Raw genomic sequence first — 22,390 nt, forward strand, 5'->3', positions numbered from 1 at the left:
AATTTAGCGTGTGTGGTGGTTGGAAGGGGTGTCTGTCTCCATAGCCATAGAAGTAGGGGGAGACAAGGGACGAAAATACAGTTTAGGGGAAGACTCAGATATCCCCTTCCCCCTTGGGTGCAGGTTGGGGCAAGGAAAGGTGGGTAAAAACAATCAAACCAGTCCTGCTTCTCCAGATCCCAAGGTATTGCCCTCCATTTCAGCTTCTGTAGACAGCTCAGGTAGTCCGGGGAGGGGGTGTGTGGGTGTGGTTTGTATGGTAAATGGATGTGGCATAGAAGCCAGGGTGAATTAAGATTATCTCTAGCTTCCTATAACCAGTCAGTGTCTGATTTCAATGAATCAGATATTCCATTCTGCTTCTTCTGTACCTGGGACCCAGATTACATTCTACCCTGAAACTTTCCTCTTTGCTAGCTGGAGGAAGAAGTGGTTCAGATGAGCATACAGAACACAGAGCACATTCAAGTACCAGAACAGAGGAGTAAAAACCTGGGTGCATTTTCATCTAAAATTGTAAACAAAAAGTGACTGATGTATTGTCGAAGGCTTTCACGGCCGGAATACGATGGCTGGTGTGGGTCTTCCAGGCTGTGTGGCCGTGTTCTGGAAGTTTTGTTTCCTAACGTTTCGCCAGCATCTGTGACCGGCATCTTCAGAGAGCAGGAGCACAGACAGGAGCAGTTCTCTCTGTGCCCAGGACACAGAGAGAACTGCTCCTGTCTGTGCTCCTGCTCTCTGAAGATGCCGGTCTCAGATGCTGGCGAAACGTTAGGAAACAAAACTTCCAGAACACAGCCACACAGCCCGGAAGACCCACAACAGCCAAAAAGTGTCTGAGTTAATCCAAGCTGTTGTGGGAAGAGAATAATAAACGTTGAGCATAACTTTTTGGAAGGATGAGTAGAGAGCAAAAATAGTAGGGCCTTTTTGATGGTGACAATCAGCCATGCATTTGTAAGCAGCTTTGGCAAGATCTAGCTGGTTCTTGAGTAGTCATTGTGTTACCAGAAGTTGAAGGGCAGCTTTTACTGGTACAAGTTCCTTGTTAAAAATGTTAAGTGTCTTTCAGTCAGAAGTAGCAATCTAAAATAAAAGGTACAAGGCAAAAAGTCTTGGGAGCATCTTGCCAGGTCTAGCTGAAAAACCACATTCAGCCATGCGGACTGAAGTCAGGGAGGGAGAATGCCCATCATTCCTGTTGCTCTGATCTCAGAGCAGCAGCCTCTTATCAGCATGGAGATGGAGCAAGAGGGAGGAACATCTCCTCTTCCTACTATTAAGGGTCGGGAAGAAGGAGAGGTAATTCCTGGTCCTAGCAGGGCAGAAAGGGCTAGAGAGCTGGATAGTGTGGGAGTTATGTTGAAAGCTGCTCAGGACAAAGATGTCAAGAATCAACAATCACCAGCTTCAAGACCAAGAAGCAAAGGGCAAAAAGTCATAGGAAGATGAGAAAAAATAAGCACTAGAATTAAACTAAAGCAAGAATTACACCTTTGTGTTGACATTGGGCAAAATGGCTTCTTTCTAGTATAGCATACAGTTATAATTCTTATCTTGCTGTGCCATTAGTCAGAATTAGGTGAAGTTCCTGGGAAATTCTGGTGAGCCTGACTCCTATGTTCCATGCTGTTTATAGGATTTGCGATGCACTGTTATTGTCTGCTGTCCATGTATCCCACTTGTTAATCAGTTAGGCTTGACCTTGAAATTATGACCACATGTTAAAAAGGCCACTTTAATTAATCTTGCTAAGGTTGAAGTTTCAATATATGGACTGGTCCAGAGTTTTGGGTGGAGAAAACAACAGGCATTGTATAATATCTTCCTGTCCTGGTGCAATTTCTCACTAGTGATGAAGAAGGAGCTGCAATGACAAAACTACAGTCTTTCTGATGATTCCCTGCCTGAATGGTGGGAGGCACAATTTGAGCCATTTTCTTTGTTGAGCCCTTGGGCCTAGAGATACCTCTGGTTGCCAGTTTGTTTCTCCAAGTCCTCCTTCCTCTGAGGAATTATCCTCAACCTATCAATTGCTGAGACCTTTCAGTTTGTTTTGCAGTTTCTTCTTTAGAATTTCGACCTCTTAAATCTGTCTTCCCTTCATCCTTAAAACACTTCACTTATTAACCATCTGGAAAGTCACAATCTTATATGGTGGTAAACAAATAAAAAAATCTTATTTGTATATAGACACTTCTACCCTGTTAATATTACAACAATATGATTAAAAAACCTCTCTCTATATTTTAGTGGACATCATATTTCATTTCCTTGCAACACAACTAATAATTTGTCTATAGCAGAAAGAAAAAATAAGCATCCATTATCTCTTCACCAAGGTTGTCCTAAAGATCAAAATGGGCCTCTCAAGTGAAAATGCAGAGAAAAGTAGAATATATATTTAGAAGAACTCTAAATTCTCCAAATGCAGTGCCTTAATACAGACAAAACAGGAATATCTGATCTGTATATAAAAAAGCATAATAAGCAGGCTTGAAGTAACTATGAGATTTACAGCAACTTCACATCCACATACCGTAGTGTGTTCCTATTAGATGTTTATTGCAGAGACACCAGCTATATCTCATTCACCTCAATGAGTGGGTAATGATGGGACATATTTTGTCTTGAGAATACTTGTCCTGCCCATTTCTCTTCTATTTCTTTTCTCACTACAAACATACCACTTTTTGTCAGTATTTGCCTAGGTATTTTGTATAACTGCACACAGACCCTGCTGCCCTTCTGTAAAGTGCTGAACACCTAATGTGCTCCAGGGCCTGGGGGTCAGGAGGCTAGATGGCCCACTGAGAGGTTTCAGTTTATTGTCCTGTTGGGTTCATCCTCAGTGATCATTGTTTTTTTTCAAAAAATTGGCAATATTGTTTTTATTGTTTTAATGTGTTGCTAGCTTCCCAGAATTGCATTTGCAATGGCCAGCCATATAAATTGATTTAATACATACATACATAAATACATATCCTTAGAAAAATATTAAACCAAATTCTGGAATTTCAAAATACTCCAAGTGATCAGAATGATGTGCTGAAGCTTTCTATCATAATATTAGTTTTGTAACAATGAAAAAAAAAGCTGTTACTTGCAAGAAAACCTTTCAAATAGGGATGCATTATGTTAGAAAAATCAGGTTAAAATACTAATGAATTATCCACACAAAGTAAGAGTTTGGACAATATTTGAGTGGAACCATCACAGGTATTGTTCTCCAAATATGTATCAGTTTTGATGCACTTCATTTTCACCACACTGATTCTTCCCCACAAACCTAAGGGCATTTTCATCTCAATATCCTCTTTCATCTGGGTAATATAAATGGAAAGAATCTTTAATCACTAAAGAGGATATTTTGATAAGGATAGTTATCCCCATGTCTTTAATAGATTCTGGACAACAAGTAAAGCCTAAAAAAATTTTTTTTACACTCTTTTGGATCTTTTGACCAATGGGCTCAATATCTGACTTATTTCAATTTATTGTACAGCCAGGAAATTTGATATATTAAGAGATGCATTTCTACAGATTTTCTAAAAGCAGAGAAAGCTGAGGCCAAACAAAACTTCTGAATAAATGTATTTCATAGTCTAACAATGATGCTTGAGAAATCTTTTTGTTGCTGAAAGTCCACCCTTTGAAAATGGGATCTCATAGGTGTCAGGTTCGGTCAGCACGAGGCTTCAGGGAAGCACGGGGTTGCAGGGAAGCTCGCAACCAGACCACGCGGAATCCACCGGCGGTAGCTAGCGGGGAAAAGAGGAACCGAAAGCGCCGCTAATTAACGAGCCACCTGCGGCCAGCTAAACAGGAAAACCGCAGCGGAAGTTTTTAACTATGAACTGATAACGGCGCGAGCAAGCAAGGAACGGGGCCGCAGGGCAGCGAAACAAGATCGCAACGCAGCACAGAACCCGCGGGTCTGCACGTAGCAGGGAGGGACCAACCCAGCCGGAGGGGGACTGGCAATCAAGGACAATGGACTCTGACCGACCCTGCCATCATGAACGATCAGGGGGGACGTTGGGGGGCCTAATAGCCCACAGCCGCAACGCGATCACGAGGCGGGAAAAAGCGCGGGAAGGGGGGAATATAACAAGTGATGCAATTGTACCAAGCCAGTCCTGGCTTTGCTTGTGACTACTACGTTACGCATGAGTAAACCTTCTTTGTGAACCACACGTGTCACGAGAGTTTCTCTGTCGAACGGGGCAAACCTCACATAAAGCCAGGACTCACCGTCAGCGCTACCCGGTACCACCGAGGAGCGTTTTCTTTCTCAATACAGGCATGACCAGCGACGAGGAATCCGTGGGTCAGCTGGAGCGCGAGGGATCCAGGCTCGCGGAAGGGCGGTCGGAGCCGCCCGGGAGCGACGGGGCAGCGGCCAGGGCCGGGCGCACTCCATCCGAGCGGTGGTCGATGGGCGTGAACCAGGGACCAGACGATTCAGGCGTTACGATGACCCGGGGTTCGGGGTTCCGGAACCGTGAGTGGAGCGAGAAATTCGCCCGACTAGAGGAGAGAGTCGAGCGACGCCTAGACGCCGTGGAGGCGATGCTCCAGACCCTACTACAGAGAGTGGGGCCACCGGCGGTGAACGAGGAGGCGAGCGACAGGAGGGGCGGTCCGACACCCCCGCCGGCACCACCCACGGCGCCCCGGTCGGAGGACCAACGGGCGGCAGACGCCCTGAGACTTCGAGGTATCACTGGGAAGTTCTCAGGGGACCCCGAACAGCTGCCGCACTTTCTGACGCACGTCAGGGGGTTCATGCAGAGGGGTGGTCACCTATTCGCTAGAGACGAGGACAGGGTATCCTACGTGGCCGAGCTGCTAGATGGCCAAGCAGCCAGCTGGGTGATCGGGCTGTACGATGCCAACGCGGCGGAACTACGGAGTTTCCCGGACTTCATGCAGGCGCTCCGGGACAGATTCGAGGACACATTGAGCGCCAAGCGGGCGGAGGACGACATCCTACAGTTCAGGCAGCGGGGCAAATCGGTATCGGAATATGCCCTGGAGTTCCGGAGGTTGGCCGAGAAGCTCGCGGACTGGCCGGAGTCCCTGAAGGTGAAGTATTTTAAGAGGGGACTCAACCCAGAGATCCTGGAACGGGCACTGGGGCGGGACGACCCGTCCACAGTGAAGGATTGGATCTGGCTGGCCGGAACGGCGGAATCGGCGTGGCGGCAGATCCAACAGAGCACAAGACGACGGGACCAGACGAGGGACCGGCCGAGGGAGAGGACCCCGAGGAGAGACGGAGCGGTCGACGGCAGTCCACCGGGAGGCGAGAGGCGACCAGAGCCCCGAATCTGTGCTTCCGATGCGGAGGCAGAGGCCACCGAGCAGCGCAGTGCCCGACGGAGCGGGAAGGCGCCCCACCACGGCCCGAAGTCAAAACCCCGCGTGCGAACGGGAAAAGGACCGGTGACCGACCGCGGAAGGGGGCAGTGGCGGCGGTGACCGAGAAAGGACGCGGGGGGTGGTCGACCCCGGAGACAGCATCCTCCGGAGAGGACTCGGAGCCGGCGGGAAACGAGGCGCGCTCGCACTGAACGGCGTCCCAGTGCGAGCAGGGGAGTCGAGGCGCGCGGACCCAATAGGAGACGAGGACTGCCCACCGTTCCGGGTGAGGATACACGTCCGGGGGGTGAGATCCAGAGGGGAGGCGCAGCTACGGGCGCTACTGGACTCGGGCTGCACCCACTGCTTGATGCACCCAGCAGTGGTCTCGGGGCTCGGGCTACAGCTGAGGCGCCTCCGGGAGCCCATTTCATTCAGCCAGTTAGATGGCACGCTGGCAGGGGGGGGCCCAGCTCAGTATTACACCGAGCCGGTCCAGATGACGATAGGGAGTCACCGGGAAGAACTGAGGTTCGTGGTGGTCCCAGTGGCCGACTACGCGGTGGTACTCGGCTTGGCGTGGCTGCGGCGGCGGAACCCACGAGTCGACTGGACGGCGGAGGCAGTGCGGTTCGGGGTCGACAGACCGGCGAGGGGCGAGAGCAGAGGGGACCGAGCCGTGGAGACGGAGGCAGCCGCAACCACCGGCGGACAAGCGGAGGGTCCGGGACACCGGGAGACGGGGCGAGAGCAGATGGGGCCCGAGACCCGGGCGGCAACAGCAGCAGCAGCAGCGCCGGGACCCCGGAGACCCGCCACGATCCCGAGGCGAGGGGAGGCAGCGGCGACTGGCGAGGCGACCGCAAAGCGAGGGGCCGGACCCGGGGAACCCCGACGGGCGGCGGAATCCCGAGGCAGTATCGAGACCTGGCGGCAGCGTTCGGGGAGAAGGAGTCCGACCAGCTCCCACCACACCGGCCCAGTGATTGCGCCATCGAGCTAGAGCCAGGAGCGACCCTGCCTAAGCCGAAAATGTACTCCCTGTCGAGGAGGGAGATGGGGGCCCTGCGCGAGTTCATAGACAAGAACCTAGCGCGGGGATTCATCCAACCCGCGAAGTCACCATTAGCGGCCCCGGTGTTATTCCGGGAGAAGAAGGACGGCTCGCTCCGTATGTGCGTAGACTACCGGGGGCTGAACGCAATCAGCACGGAGTACAAATACCCCTCCCCCTGATGAAGGACTTGATGTCGCATCTGTCGAAGGGGAGGGTGTTCACAAAACTGGACTTGCGCGAAGCCTACTTCAGAGTTAGGATCCGCGCAAAAGATGAGTGGAAGACGGCGTTCAACACCCCGCTCGGAAGCTACCAGTTTTCCGTGATGCCGTTCGGATTAAAAGGGGCCCCGGGGGTATTTATGCAGCTAATAAATGAGGTGCTGCACGACCTACTCTACCGGGGCGTCCTGGTCTACCTGGACGACATCCTCATCTACACCGAGACCCTGGCGGAGCACGTGAGCCTGGTGCGCACGGTGCTCCAGAGACTGCTGAAGGCACAGCTGTACGCAAAGCTCTCGAAATGCGAGTTCCATCGAGAGCAACTAGACTACCTCGGCTACCGAATATCCAGCCGGGGAATTGAGATGGACCCGGCGAAAGTAAGGGATGTCCTGGGCTGGGAAGCGCCGCGAACCCGGAGGCAACTCCAAAGCTTCCTAGGGTTTGCGAACTTCTATCGTCAGTTCATCCCGAACTTCGCCCAAATCGCCCTTCCCCTAACCGACCTGCTAAAAACCAAGGGCACTGGGAAACCCCCAAGCCCAGCATGGCACTCGCGTGGACTGCAGAATGCCAGGGGGCGTTTGAGGAACTAAAACAGCGGTTCACCGCGGAGCCGATCCTGCGCCATCCCGACCCAGACCGGCGGTTTATAATCCAAGTGGATGCATCAGACGTGGCAACGGGAGCAGTCCTGCTCCAACCCAGCCCGGAGGGGGCCATCCACCCATGCGCCTACGCCTCCCGCAAATTCACCGAGACGGAGAGGAGGTGGATGGTGTGGGAGAAAGAGGCGTACGCGGTCAAGTGGGCGCTGGCCACGTGGAGGCATCTACTGGAGGGGGCAACTGAACCGTTCGAGGTGTGGACGGACCATAAGAACCTCGAGGCCCTGAAGACCCCGCGTAAGCTATCCCCCAAACAGGCACGGTGGTCCCAATACTTCGGGAGGTTCAGGTTCACACTGAAACACATCCCCGGGAAGCGCAATTTCTTAGCGGATGGACTGTCTCGCATGCCCCAACACGCCAGCCTACGGGAGGAGATCGTGGACTCCGTCATCCCCGCCAGCAGGCTGGCTGCAAAGGCGGTGACCCGAAGCCAGACCAAGGGGGAGCGACGGGACGCGGCGTCTGAAGTAAGGCAAGGGTTCGCGGAGGCGGCGGAGCGGGACGATTGGCTCAAGCAGAACCGAGAGACGCTAACCGGCCAAGAGGGGTTGTGGTGGCACGAAGGAAAGCTGTACGTGCCCGAGGGTTGCCGACGGGAGGTCATGGAGAGAGCCCACGACAGCCGGAGCGCGGGGCATTACGGCTTCGTAAAGACACTCCACTTAATCCGGCGGCAGTTTTGGTGGCCCACGCTCCGGAAGGACGTGGAGGCGTACTCGGGGGTTGCCCGGTGTGCGCAACAGCGAAAGGAGCCAAAGGCAAACCTAGAGGCCTACTCCAGCCGGTAGCGGAACCCGACGGCCCTTGGCAAGAGGTCGCCATGGACTTCATAGTGGAGCTCCCGGAGAGTAAGGGGAAGACCGCCATTTGTGTGGTCACGGACTTATTCTCCAAACAAGCGCACTTTGTAGCGTGCCGGCGAGTCCCCACGGCCGAGGGGCTGGCGAGACTGTTCGTGCAACATGTCTACCGACTCCACGGCGCACCTCGACGTATCGTCAGCGATCGGGGCGGCAACTTCATCGCGCGGTTCTGGCGGGAGTTCCTGAAGCGGGTGGGGACGAAACAAGCCCTATCCTCCGCGGCGCACCCGCAGACGGACGGAGCCACGGAACGCCTGAACGGGGGCTCGAACAGTACCTGCGCTGCTACGTGGGGCACCAACAGGACGATTGGGCGGAGCTACTACCATTCGCGGAGGTGGCATACAACAACGCCGTCCACAAGAGCACCGGGTTCTCTCCGTTCAAAGTAGCCACCGGGAGAGATTTCGTCCCCATGCCGGAGCTGCCTCAGCCGGAATCCCAGATCAACTCCCTGGACGCCTGGTTCGCCCAAATCGACGAGACCCGGCGAGCGGTGCACGCGGCATTGCAAAGAGCCAAAGCCGACTACAAGAAGCACGCGGACCGCAAGAGGCTCCCCGAGGAAAAGTGGAAAGTGGGGGACCAGGTGTATCTGTCAACCAAAAACCTAAAGACGCACCAGGCATCGAAAAAACTCAGCCCGAGGTTTGTGGGGCCGTTCCCCATTTCGGAGGTCATCAATCCGGTGACCGTCAGGCTGACGCTCCCGAAAAGCCTCGGGAAGATCCACCCGGTGTTCCATTGCAGCCTGCTAAAGTTGCACCAGCCGGGGAACGCCTGGCACAAGGCGGAGGGAGTACCACCACCCATCATGGTCGGGGGGGAGCAGCATTTCGAAATCAACCGGATACTGGACGCCCGGAGGCACAAGGGGCAGACCCAGCTCCTAGTGCAATGGAAACATTTCCCCAAGTCCCACAGCGAATGGGTGAGTAAAACCCACATAAGGGCGCCGGACCTAGTGCGGGACTTTTACAGTAAATACCCCGGGAAGCCGAAATAGGACCGAGGGGGGGGAGTTGTCGTCAGGGGGGCGGCATGTCAGGTTCGGTCAGCACGAGGCTTCAGGGAAGCACGGGGTTGCAGGGAAGCTCGCAACCAGACCACGCGGAATCCACCGGCGGTAGCTAGCGGGGAAAAGAGGAACCGAAAGCGCCGCTAATTAACGAGCCACCTGCGGCCAGCTAAACAGGAAAACCGCAGCGGAAGTTTTTAACTATGAACTGATAACGGCGCGAGCAAGCAAGGAACGGGGCCGCAGGGCAGCGAAACAAGATCGCAACGCAGCACAGAACCCGCGGGTCTGCACGTAGCAGGGAGGGACCAACCCAGCCGGAGGGGGACTGGCAATCAAGGACAATGGACTCTGACCGACCCTGCCATCATGAACGATCAGGGGGGACATTGGGGGGCCTAATAGCCCACAGCCGCAACGCGATCACGAGGCGGGAAAAAGCGCGGGAAGGGGGGAATATAACAAGTGATGCAATTGTACCAAGCCAGTCCTGGCTTTGCTTGTGACTACTACGTTACGCATGAGTAAACCTTCTTTGTGAACCACACGTGTCACGAGAGTTTCTCTGTCGAACGGGGCAAACCTCACAATAGGGACCTTGATATCAGTTTATTCTCCTTCTTCCAGCCTATTACTGAAATTAGGGAAAACTCAGCAATGCCTGTTGTTTTGGACTTAGATGGTAAGGAGCAGTAGAAGTGTGCGCATCAGCTTATTTATAGATCCTTATTTCAAACCTTTGAATGACTTATCCTAGTAGTTTTATCTAGATGTTAAATTGCATGGGGAACAAGATGCAATCCTGGGGGGCATCATAGGTCAGTAGCCTATATATTAAAGAGTAATCTCCCCAGAAGGCCATCAGTCTAGCACAATCCCACCAAATAGTCCAGAAAAAAGCACATTCACATGCAGATCACACTTCAGTACCTGTGCAGAAAAAATGCTCCAAGAGGAAGCGATACATAGAGAGGAGGCATAAAGCAAATTTCAACACAATTTGCGATTTTTTAAAATTCTGGGATTTTAGTATACAGATTCAAATTTGCTGCTCATAACAGCTGGTGTAATGGTCAGCATGAAAAAGGAAGAGGTGATGAATATTACTGTAGAGATCTCCCAAACCTACACAACTTAAGGACTTCAGAAAATTCAATAACCTTTCCGAGAATGGGGCTTCTGTTTAGAATCTTTCTACCTCAATAAATTATCCCTATTAAGAGAAGAAATGGCAAGTATGGTTTGGGGCATTAACTAAAAGACAATGAGATTGTCTGGATGCCTTGTAAAATTACTGTCATGAATTGTTGCCAGTATACATTAAATGTTCCATGCTGTAGTACTTACATGCTACTGCTAGCACTAGCAATTAAACAATAGGATGCAACTATGCACTTTTCCCCTCTTTAATAGATTGTCTCCTATTTGAAACCCTTTTATGTTAGAGGAGCATGTCTTCCATCTTGTTTTTTTTTTTAAGTTACACCGCAAATAATAGATAGGTCCTAATGCTACCAATATAAACCATATGCAGTTATTCTGTTCAGAAATGCCTACTGGGTTAAGGAGAAAGAAACAGTATGTGAAAACAGGGGTGGGATTCCAAAAGGAAGATATTGCTATTTAAATGGTTTCCATAAAATTCAATGAAAGAAGCAGGATATTTACAAAACAAAAACATAGTCTGGAAGATAAGGGAGGAAACAATAGAGTTTAATGGAGTGCAGTAGTGATAATTCACAAGAGTAATTAGCAAGGTAATTCCACTTTTCAATACCTTATTGCAAGTTCTGCATGTTACCTATATAAACTCAAAGTTCCAGCTACTGCAGGTTATCAAGTAAGTTCATCCGTTTGCCCTTCTGGAATTTATTTATGAAAGATAGAATACAAATGGAAATAAGAGATGTATAGAAGGATTGCCTGAGAGGGAAACAGGAAAGCTTGTGTAAATAAAAATTTCTGAAGGTTCCATACATTTTGCTTGCATGCATCAGTGTACTGTAATCACTACCTATTTAGTCTATTATGAAATTAAAATAAATTTTAAAATAGATATCTGTGCTACAACAGCCATCTTGTGCATATTGTCCAGATGGAATAGAGGATGTGGCTCAAGTAATCCCAGCACATCAGTTTAATAGAAGCCCACATAAGGATAGAACATGGGAAGGGCCAAGCCATGGTGCCTGGTTCCTGTGAAGATGGCTGGACTGCATCTGACTTTAATACTGGTGATTGGCTGGTAGTGGGTAAATAAAGACTTGCACTGAGGTTGTAAAACAACAGGGTATTCAGAGAGTATAAAACAGGCATATGCAGTTCTAATCTGCCCCCTTGCCTTAGCCTGATAAGTGGTAGAGCTGGCCCTTGGCATGGCCACCATGATCTAGTTTGTTTGGTTTAGCCTAGCAATGTTATGTGAACCTGGTCATTCCTGCTTATATATAGCTTAGTTGAGATGAAACTCTTGACTTATTACAAGGTATTCTGTAGTCTAAAGATCAGTCACCTCAGCACAAGTCTTTATGCTTAAAGGACCGAGATCGCCAGTTATTCACATCCTTTTACATCCTTTTATATTCAATGGCAACATACTTAAGCAAACCATTCAGATTCTCCAATTACTGTGCTTGCTCTATCTAGTTCAGTTATTTTGGCTCTGGAACAAGTGTATCATGGGGATGGGATCGTTTTGATAAGGCTGAAATTAGTGTTTAATGTGCATGTTAAATAGTTGAAGTGACTAAACTTCAGCTTCATTCTGAATTTCCAATCCAGTGTAATAAAGACATCTGATGTTGCAGAATAATATGCCAATCACAAGTAACAGAATTCAAGAAGAAACAACAAATGGGGATATAATGATGTGAATATTTCAGTAACAAATCTATGAATATGGAATGCATAGCTTTTTAATGGAAAAAATACCTGTGAACAATAATGGGAAGTAAATTGGGAAATGCAGTTGAAAGTGTAACATTATGCTAATTCCGTATTTAAATTTAATTACTGTATAAATGTTTACTTAAACTTGACTACAATTTAGACTTGAGGCTTTAAATACACATAGAGCAGAATGTTTAAATTCAGTATTTTCAAAATGATGCACATGCTATTTTGATACTACTCCCTGCAATATATTCAAAATTGTCCATATTGTCCATATTGCTACAGCCAAGGTCTACTGGCTGAAGAGCTGTAGAGGGACAGGGAATTTTTGGACCTGAGGCCTAATCTAGTCTCTCAGGCAAAGTAAAGGGATATGCAAAATAAAGAGATCATATGCTTTTGCCAACCAGAGAAATTCCTAATTATTAGAGTGTGTTCATTCTAATAATTACAGTGTTCACAGATTTAGCCCAATCTTCCTAATCTGTAATGCATGATTTGTTTTGCACGATTTTCATGATTTAGTGGCTATTAAAGAGGACTGCTTATCCAGTGGAGATGGGTTAAGTGCCACAGGCCAGAAAAGATTGTATAGTCAGAAACTCTCCAGGCTTCAAGGCAGGATTTTTTCCCTCTCAGACCTATGATGAAATTTGAAGGATTCAAGCAAGGATCTGTAGTTCTTCCCCAGAGAGTAATTTCATCCTTCAGTGGCTTGAGCCATCATCCTAAAGAGGGCTGTATGTCTCGTCTGCACCATTATTCTGCCTGTTAAATTCTGAAAATAATTCCTATTATACCCATGGAGATGTATAATTCAAGTCTATCATTATTACAGCCAAAGGCCAACCATCTTAACAACAACATACAACTCCTGACCACTAATTAATATACTCTTATTTAAAAAATTAAGATATAATCTACTAATGTGCACTATAACAGCTTTAGTAATTATTCTCTCTGACATTACAGGCTATTACATAAACTTTCATCACATTGTGGGTAATGTAGTAATCTTTATCTGATAAAAGTACTGTACTAAAAACAAAACAGGTACAAACAGTGGCCAACTGAATTGGTATACTTAAACTATCTCTGTACAAGTTACAATATAAAAGTACATGGATATCATTTTTAATTGCTCCTGCTTCACAGGGATAGAGATTCTTTTATATGGAATAGGACTCAATCTGCCTTGTAGAATTTGATATGGTAACCTACCAAATCTTGCTTTAAAAAATGCTAGATAATATTCTCGAATAAATGATTTCTTGGTTCAACTTTTAATATACTGTGTCTATAATATGTATTTATTTAAAGTTATGTAAAGTTATTTTAAAGTTGTAAAAAACTTCTCCCAGTCCAGTCCTCAGGGACTGAAGATCTGAAAGCAGCAAAGTATGGGTGATCTTATTTTTGTACAGTTCAGAACTTTCCATTCATCAACTACTTACTCTGTCCAATGATCTAGCAGAATTAATGAGCTTTGATAACAAAGGAGGTATGAGCTCTTGTCAAACAAATGCAGTCTTATAAACTAGGGCATTTATAACTGGAGATACTAAGAAATTTATATAAAATTGAGACTATGGTTTTTCTCCAGGGTTGAGTTAAATTAAGGGCCTTAATTTAATTACTTGACCTTGTAATAAGTCAAGAGTTTCATCTCAACTAAGCTAAGGTCTGGGCCACAAAAACCCATGGCATGATTAGATTAACTAGCAAGCTGGAATTTCCTATATGATATTTGCTCTCCTATATTAGTGTTCCGGACTTTTACAACCCAGATCTGATAGTCCTAGCTCAATGATTCTCATTTGTGGGCCACCAGTTTCAGTATTCCTCTGCCAAAGCCTTCTCACTATTTTGTGGCCTCCCCGTATTTACACCACTCAGGTGGCCAGAACCTGTTCACTGCCTGAGCCCCACCTTCCTATCTTCACCAACAGTCAGCTGGCCAGACTAGAAGTGCTTGCTATCTCAGCCTCCACTCCCCATGTTCACCACCAAATCAGCTAATTTGCAAAAATGGATCAGTGGCTGAAATCTCCTTCATCAAAGTTTACAAGCAGCAATTTTAGTAGTAACATTCAGAAAATTGGTATTGTCAGGAATAACTCTCATAGAGTGATAAAAGCCTTACGTGATGGCCTCTGAGCACCATCATTTTTATCTGACAAGGAATCCCAGGATCAAAGCAACATAGTCACAGGAAGCTGTGCAGAGCGTGGCAGTTGCTGAATCTGTCCTATTTGGCGTATTGGTTGGTTCATTATCTGCGTCATGTGGTCAGTTTGGGCAACAACCTAGTTTTAGTGCTGAAGCAGTCAATGGCATGGGAAGAGAGTCAGTTGCCATGGTCTGGGTCAAAACTCAAAATAAAATTTGCATCCTGTGAAATGAGAGTAAAAAAGTTGCTGGAGTTAATTGGGTCAGCAGACAAAGCAAAATGTTGTAACAATATATTTCTCAGGACACAAAGGCTCGGATAGATTTATTGTAGCAAACCTATGAAGCCATTAATGTTCAAATATCCTGTGCCTCTGTCTCCCACTTGTTCAATGTAAAGGGTTGGAAATGATTCTCCTTTGGGCAGGAGATGCTGTTCCCATCTGTTCCTTATTTTGGTAATGACTATCAAATTGTTACTTTTGATGTGTGAGAACCCACTGCACAGCTCTTCAGAGGGCTTGCAGAACTGATGAGTAGACCTGGATGGTAAAGCAGGAGAAAGCAGGCTAGCTACGTTCTAATTCACAGCCTCCTCAAGCTTGCTCAACAGCATGAATGTACAGTTCTTTCAAAACTGCACTCCTCAGTAAGTCAACTGAACTATGCAGTAGATTCACCAGGATGCTGGCTTTCCAAAGATATTCTTTTCATAAACATATGCATGGGCAAGCCCACCAAATGGCTCTTCAGCAGGTTTGCAGAGGTTGAGGCTTTCAAAAAGCCACTGTCACCTATTTTCAAGAGAGCATGACTCTTTCAAAACTTGGTACCTCTGCAGTTCTTTCCATCAGAAAGAGAAAAAAGGAACAGCAATGGAAGAGACCACCTGGGGATGAGAGGGGAAGAGGCATGCTGCACCAGCCTGAAGTAGCCAACGGGTACTGGGTGGATCTTGCACCTTATGGGTCATGTGACTGGCCTACTGACAACATGGATGGTAAAATGTGTCAGAGTTAATACTCCTTAAAACCGGTACTGGTTGCTGCTGGCCTAAGGGGAAAACACTGGTACAGCTAAGGACAACTTAAGGCTGTCTCATACACAAGCTGATGTCAAAATGAAGGCAATGTCATTAGGATATGAGGGGGTAAAGAAGTTGGAAGCAGGGTAAGTTTGTACCATAGTTAGATGCAGATGGGAAAAGCCCCTATGACTCAGAAGCCTTGGTTTGTGAGTTGGGATCCCTCCCAAGCAATTGAACAATGGAAGTACCATAAGATTTTAATTACTGGTCTCATTAGTCCAGAACTATTTATCCCTCTGTTTCTTGCAAACCGTTGCAAGATTTCAGGTAGGGGACAGGCACCTGACTGCTACTTTAGATCAGTGTTTCTTTTTTCTCTCCCCACTTTTAAAAAGTCTGGAGGACCCCAAAAGAACTTTTATTTGTATGGGTTATATTTATCAATATTTATTGTATTAAGAATTAAAATTGACACATTTGCTGCTGCTACCGCTTCTCACAATTGTTTGATAGAATTTTCATATTGTATTATTTTTCAACATAAGCAAATAATTTTGATTTCACAGACCCCTGAGAGGGTCTTGGGGGGACTCTCAGGGGTCCTAGGACCACACTTTAAGAAACACCGCTTTAGCTCTTCTGAACTGATCTTTGACCTTCTGAATGTAGTAGTGCTGCCCTTGAACTATGGCCTCTCCAAACTTGGGTACAAGTGTGGAAATAATTTCAGTAGATTATATCTGCAGTGAGCATCTTAAACTTAGGGTCCTGGTGATAACCCTGACAAATGTTTGTTTATCCACGATTGTATGGTTTTACAAGCATATCTCCTTCGATGAAAGCCACGTTACATGAAGCGAGACCGATTTTCCTATCAGCAATGAAGTTTGGGGGAAACAAAATGCCAGAAGTACGGTCGGTGATAATTAGGGCTGGCATTCCAATCGCATTGCCCGATGCGGTTCGGCTTACAACGCATTCTCCGCTCCCAGGCGGCGCTTTGGAGGCTAATCGATTTCCTGGCCTTGATGCAGTCGCACGGGGCTTCGCGTTTTGTCAATGAGGAGCAAAAGTGGCACCGGCGAGGCTGGCTTTTCGCTCCCCGCCGGCACAGCAGGGGCGGCGAGCGCGGCTTGCTAGAACGCGGAGCACCCAGGACGCCGCCATGCCGGCACAAAGCCCGCTCGGGCAAAGGCGGGCCGCGGCCGGGGTCACAGCGGGACAAGCTCCGAGCCCGAACTGAGCGAAGGCGCCTCCTTCGCAGAGGGTCGGCTAGGGTGGGCGGGCGGCGCCGGCGGCGCGCCCCGCTGCTTGACAGCGCCGTCGAGAGGCTCCTCCTCCTCCTCCTCCATCCGCTTTCCCGAGCGCAGCATGGCGGTCAAGGTGACTCTCCTTCCCTTCTCCTTCCCTGCTTGTTGCATAAGAATCCGGCTGGCGCGAGCGGCTTTGTCCGGCCGGCGGGCAGTGCTGCTCTGCCCCCCCCCCGGCGGCCTTCGGGGAGGGGGATGCGAGGCTCCGTCGTGTCAGCCCTGAGTAGGCTTCGACCCTGGGCGGCCCGCTGCGAGGGGCAGCGGGAGCGGGAATAGTTTGGAGGGGCGACGGCGGATTGCGTTTATCGAAAACTGGACGTAAACGTGACCCTAAGAGGGAGGGAGGCTCTCGAAGGAAGCTCCTAAGAGGCGGCAATACAGCAGCCTTCCTCGACTGGTGTCTTCCGGGATCTTGGCCAAAATCGGATCATCCCTGAGGCTGGGAGTTGAAGTCTAGCATAGGTATATGGAGAGCCCCAAGCTGGGGAAGGTCACTGTAGAGGTCTGGTAGAGGGCACGTGGAATAAGCATAAACTCCAAATCATTTGGGTTTGCTTTCCTGGTCTTTTCCGGCTCCCAAATGTATTCAAGCTAAAAATAGTTTTGCAGCCTGGTTTTAGTAACGATGAATATAGTGTATTTGTTATTCCCTATAGTTAGTGGCAAGCGTGGTGTAATAAGGGTGGTCAAATTCCATCCAAAACATGCACCATTGAAGGCGGAATATTATGTCCCTGCGGCTCCTGGATTCCCTGAGAACCTCAAAGAAGAGTTTTGCCTCTTCGAGTTTTAATAGTTGACACTGGGGATCACTTAAAGAGTTGTTGGTTCAGGTAGCAAAGTATCCAATCTCCCTAACTGGAAGTGGTTCTTCACAGTTTCAGGGAGGAGTCTTTAAAAGCTCTGTGGAGAAATCTGAGCTTGAATCTGAGTCCTTCTGCACATAACACATTCTATACATCCTCAGATGTGTGGGCATGGTAGGGTGGCCCTCTAATCTGATTTAGTGGCCAGTGGAATGCTGAGGTGTGGATCATTTGGAGAAAAGTTAACAATAATTATATTCAATGCACAGATGCAATCTTTAGTTTGTAAAAGTAAAGCTGCGCTCATTAAGCAGGTTAGGTTTGGATAGTCTGTAAGAGAACAAAAAATAATCTGTTTTTCGCAGTCTACGTATATGCTTGCTGTGTTGTACTTCTTGGATGTGGAACACAACAAACAACCATTTTACATTCTAATTTAAATATAGAAGAAGGTGAACGTTCAACATAGAATATCTACCCATATCTCTTAGAGAACCTTACCCTATGCTTTGATTGGTTTTTGGAGGGATATCTAGATCATCCTTCCCCAATGTAGCTGGGAATTCTGGGATCTGTAGTTCAACACATCCTGGAGGACACCCAGTTGAGGAAGACTAGTATAGAGTAATGACATGTAAATGATTTTGAACAGAAAGGAGATAGAGAAAAAGATTTGGTAGGATTGAAATGGTCACTAATGTATAATATTTTGATGTTCTCCCCTCCTCAAAGTTTGTAGGTGGTCAGTGCAAAAGACTGCCTAGGGTCACTTTGTAGATTTGTAGGTTATTTTGTTGAACTCCATCTAGAAAAATACCCTATATGCATAGTAAAGTAGGGTATTGGAACAGGAATGAGATTAGTTATTTTGTAGATGCCTGCTTGTACTTCCTGGCACCCACAATATCATGCTTGAGTTTTATTGTGTTGTCTTTGCCTGAGAAACAGCTGCTTTCTGCTTAGAATATTTTGATAATTTCACATGAGACTTTTATCTTACCTTGTTCATGGAATTTTACAGGCCAGATGCTACTGCCAAATCTTTCTTGGTTTTCCCACGGTTCTGTTTTCTTTTTCTTTTTTCCACAAAAAATCAATTCAAGAGGGAAAGATGGAATAGTAATGCAATATGCTTTGATTGGTAGCATCAAGAAATGCCTGTCAAGAAGCATCCTTTTAATTCTATTGCTTCTCTTTGTTACACTGCTCTTTTCTTGGCAGTTCCTCCTGAGTTTGACAATTATATGAGCACCTCATTTGCTATAAGTTAAATAAAACAAATGTGTAAATATTTGAAACATTTTATTATTTAGATAAGAGACTTGCTATCTTTATCAAAGATTACAGTGAATGGTTTTCCTCATTGGTTGTTGAGTAACTTCACCAGTGAACTATTACCTTTTTCCCATGTTGTCTTTATAGGTTCAGACAACCAAAAGAGCAGATCCGAATGAGCTGCGTAACATATTTTTGCAGGTGAGTAATATTTTCCTGAGAGAGCTGTGATAGCCCTGGGTAACAGAAATGACAGACACTTCTAGTAGTCTTTAAAAGTTTTATAAGGTTTCTTGGAGCATAATTGTTTCATCAGATGCCTGGAATGTTTGTTGTTTGCCGGCTTCTATATTTTTAGCTTTTGTTATTTGCTGTTTTCTGGTGGCATGCCAGAAAATTAGTGAATACATTTCTACAAAGGATAATGCAGAAAGAGCTTTAATTAGTTATCCTGCTCAGTTGGATACTGGAAGTATCAATTAGACACCATTGGGATTAACTCCTTTTGGGAGCACCCAACAAGAATATCTGTCTGCCTTTCCTGTCTAGACAGGAATGAGACAAAATGATCAAGAGGGTTGTTTCTAGAGCATTATGGGATTGCAGACATATGTCTTCTCTCTATCCCTGATCAGCAGTGGTAAAGTAAATATGGGGTCTAGGTTTTTACTAATTCAGATGGGGGGCACCACAGAATTAACATGAGAAAAACACTACATTATATTTTAAGGCACTGTTTTCTTTTACACTTGGCTTATCTTCTCTTGCATTCATATCTTATCTGTATAGTTTCAAATCAATTTCTGTTAATTAATTTTCTTTCTTGTCTTTTGCATTTAACCAAATTCAGCATATCCCCATTTATCTTTTTCTCTGTTTTCAAAGTCCACATGTTTACCTGTGCCCTTTTCTGGAGTGATGTGTATTTGTATATTTGCAGACAATCTTTTTTCAGTGCTATTATGTTTTGCTTCAGTTCATATTTTCCTCTGGGTGCTTCAATACTATCACTGTATTCATACTCCAATCCTTCAAAAAACAGTGTGAAGCCAACTCGTTATTTTCACAGCCATTATATTTTTGTATGTAAAAATATGGAGAATAACTGATGAGAAAAGTAGCTGCGAAGCCGTGGGAAGCAAAAGTTCCCTTCAATAGTGGAACATACTGTAGAGCTGCAGCACATCAAGAGAAAATACTAGATTTGTGGTTTATTAGTACTTCAGTGGAGCTACTAATAAATCAGTTCAGCTCCTAGACTTTACCAATACTGTAAAATGATTAAATTTGGAGCTGATTCCAAATACATTTGGCTGGCAACTGTGGAAACAGGACCCTAAACTAGATAGGCCTTTGGTCTAATCCAGCAATGTTGTCTTCATTCAGGAGGTCAATAGATTTCTTTACTAGTGACTTCTCTCAATTCTTCCTCTGCTTCACTTAGGGCAGATACTTTCATTTTGGAAGAGTTAACCAAAGTAAATGTATTAAGTGCAACACAAGTTTAACATACTTACTTTAGGCATTATTTTATGGTCTGCCACAAATTTCCATGGAACCATCTTGGGAAGTTCCAGAGGACAGGGAAAGGAAAAGCTTAGAGACCATATCTCACCTGATTGAAGCAGGTGCACATCAGGTTGACTGATGTTATTGTTCTTTATTAACCTTAACCATATTGTGTGATATCTTGCAAGCTGTAGTCTTTGGAAATGAAACAGCCTTTGTGTATGTATGTTGTTAAATTTATAAGACCACTCAATTCTAACGATGACTCTGGGCAGTACACAATAAAAACACCAGTAAAATACAGATAATGCAAATGAGAAACCATTTGTATTGGTTTAATAAGTAAATGTGCATGTTAGTAAAGGAAATCTTGGTATGTGAGGAGAGAAAATGAGAATCCAAACATTGAGTATTGAATTATTTGCTAAATAAAATTGCGATTCACAGTTTATTCTATCATAAAACTGTGTTCTTTTTTCCATTTTTAATGGCATTGTTTGTTCCTTTTATATTGCATTGATATGTAGGGTTCATTGAGCAACAAAATGGCTCTGTTAACCCTAGAATTTTCTACAGCCATTCTTCATTGCATTGAGGAAGGGCCTATTTGAATGATGTACCCCAGGGGCCTGATGGACCCTACTGGGTTTCAGAGGGAACTTGGGGTTATTCCTGAGGCTATGCTACATAGTTCAGCTGAGGTGGTGGTCATGGAATGAGGTGGTGATCATGGCCTTGGATTGGATTGTACCTGTGTGAACTCTCTCGATACATAAATCCTGGAGAGCAGCTTGGTTTTTTGTTTTGCCAATAATTTTATTAGGAGTTTTAGACAGAAGAATAAAAGAATACAAGCAAAAAAAGAAAAAAAGAAAAAAGTTGTAAGAAAACAAAACAAAACAACCCCCCAAAAGAGCAACTTCCCACCCTCATCATGCCAAGTATAAATAATTCTATAGTCTCTTCACCTCTTCTTATTTAGCCAATATACAACTCTTCATCCCATAACCCATCTCTTAACAATAGGCAAATCAAATAAGTAACCTCTTGTCCCATCCAATTCTCAGCAAAAAGTCCAAACAGAGCTCTGAAATATTAACATTAGTTAACATACATTAAATTCAACATTCCACATCTCCACTCTTAGCTAAAACAAAATCCTGTTTAAAAAGCATAAAATGGTCCCAATATCCCAAAGAAGGGTTTAACATACCAAAAAGAGAGCATTTCTTCTTTACAAAAGACAAGCTCCGATACACAAATTTTTTACTGTAAATAACAACTTATCCCATTCTGATAAACATTCCACATCTCAACTCTAAACTATAAGCAAATCCATAAAAGACTGAAATTTAGCATAACAGAGAGAAATAGTTTCTCCTTTAAAGCAAACAAGATCAAACTTCCTTACTTTAAGTAAAAAGACAAATACAAAGCCAATTTGAGTACTATGAAATCAAGTTACATAAAATAACAATAAAGGAAAGAACTTAAAACACCTTATTAAGTATAAACAAATCTAGTGTAACACATTTTTTTCCAGTTAAGATATCTGCAAATCCAAAAAAACGAGCCAGAATAACAATGTGTCCCATTTTATCCCTGGTCAAATAAACAGATTTTAAATTCCTTTTTTCTTCTATATATTATATAGAAGATTATACTTCTATATAATCTTTCTCTGTAATCCATTCAGATGGTAGTTGACCTTTGTTGGAACTTTCTTCAGTACTTTAAACAATCTCTCTTGTGACTACAACAAAAAGAAATTATTCCAATTGCTCTCTAGGATTGTCTTCTTAATTTTCAAATTCTCATCCAGTTTTTCATTTTCTCAGAAATACACAACATAGCTGCATTCAATAGCCCAATGCAGTTCCTCAAAAATATCTTTAAATGCGATTTTAAATTACTTGCCTTATTATGTCTTCAGTCTCAAAAACAATTTATTTTTCCCACAAACATGCAATTATTCTTTAAGAGTAATTTCAGAGACTTAATATTCAAATTCCAATGCTTTCTGAGCCCTTAATCCATTTAAAAACTTTCTATAGCCAAAACCTTGTCTTGCTTTTTGCTGTTTATTTTAAGTTCTTAAAATTTATAAAAATAAATCTTCGTACTCTTATATTAAGGATTGAAGGCACTCACCAGCTATTTCCAGCCTTTGCAGTTGTCTTACTTCTTTGAAGCACTTAATAGGCA

At 45.4% G+C, this 22,390-nt stretch overlaps 1 protein-coding gene across 1 annotated transcript in view; it reads left to right on the plus strand.

Annotated features, from left to right (window-relative positions):
- The first annotated feature begins 16,563 nt into the window (after nt 1-16,563).
- The window catches only part of SLC25A12 (solute carrier family 25 member 12), a 63,740-nt gene continuing 57,913 nt past the window's right edge, over nt 16,564-22,390 (plus strand). Inside the window, exons 1-2 of the mRNA XM_007430405.4 lie at nt 16,564-16,668; nt 18,824-18,877. Coding sequence (XP_007430467.1) covers nt 16,657-16,668; nt 18,824-18,877 — 66 coding nt within the window. The 5' untranslated portion in view covers nt 16,564-16,656. The remainder of the gene's footprint in view (nt 16,669-18,823; nt 18,878-22,390) is intronic.

Source organism: Python bivittatus, unplaced genomic scaffold, assembly GCF_059951505.1.
Source record: "Python bivittatus isolate LINGU-HERP-01145 unplaced genomic scaffold, Pbiv_v1 ctg000200_np1212, whole genome shotgun sequence".
Classification (NCBI taxonomy): Eukaryota; Metazoa; Chordata; class Lepidosauria; order Squamata; family Pythonidae; genus Python; species Python bivittatus.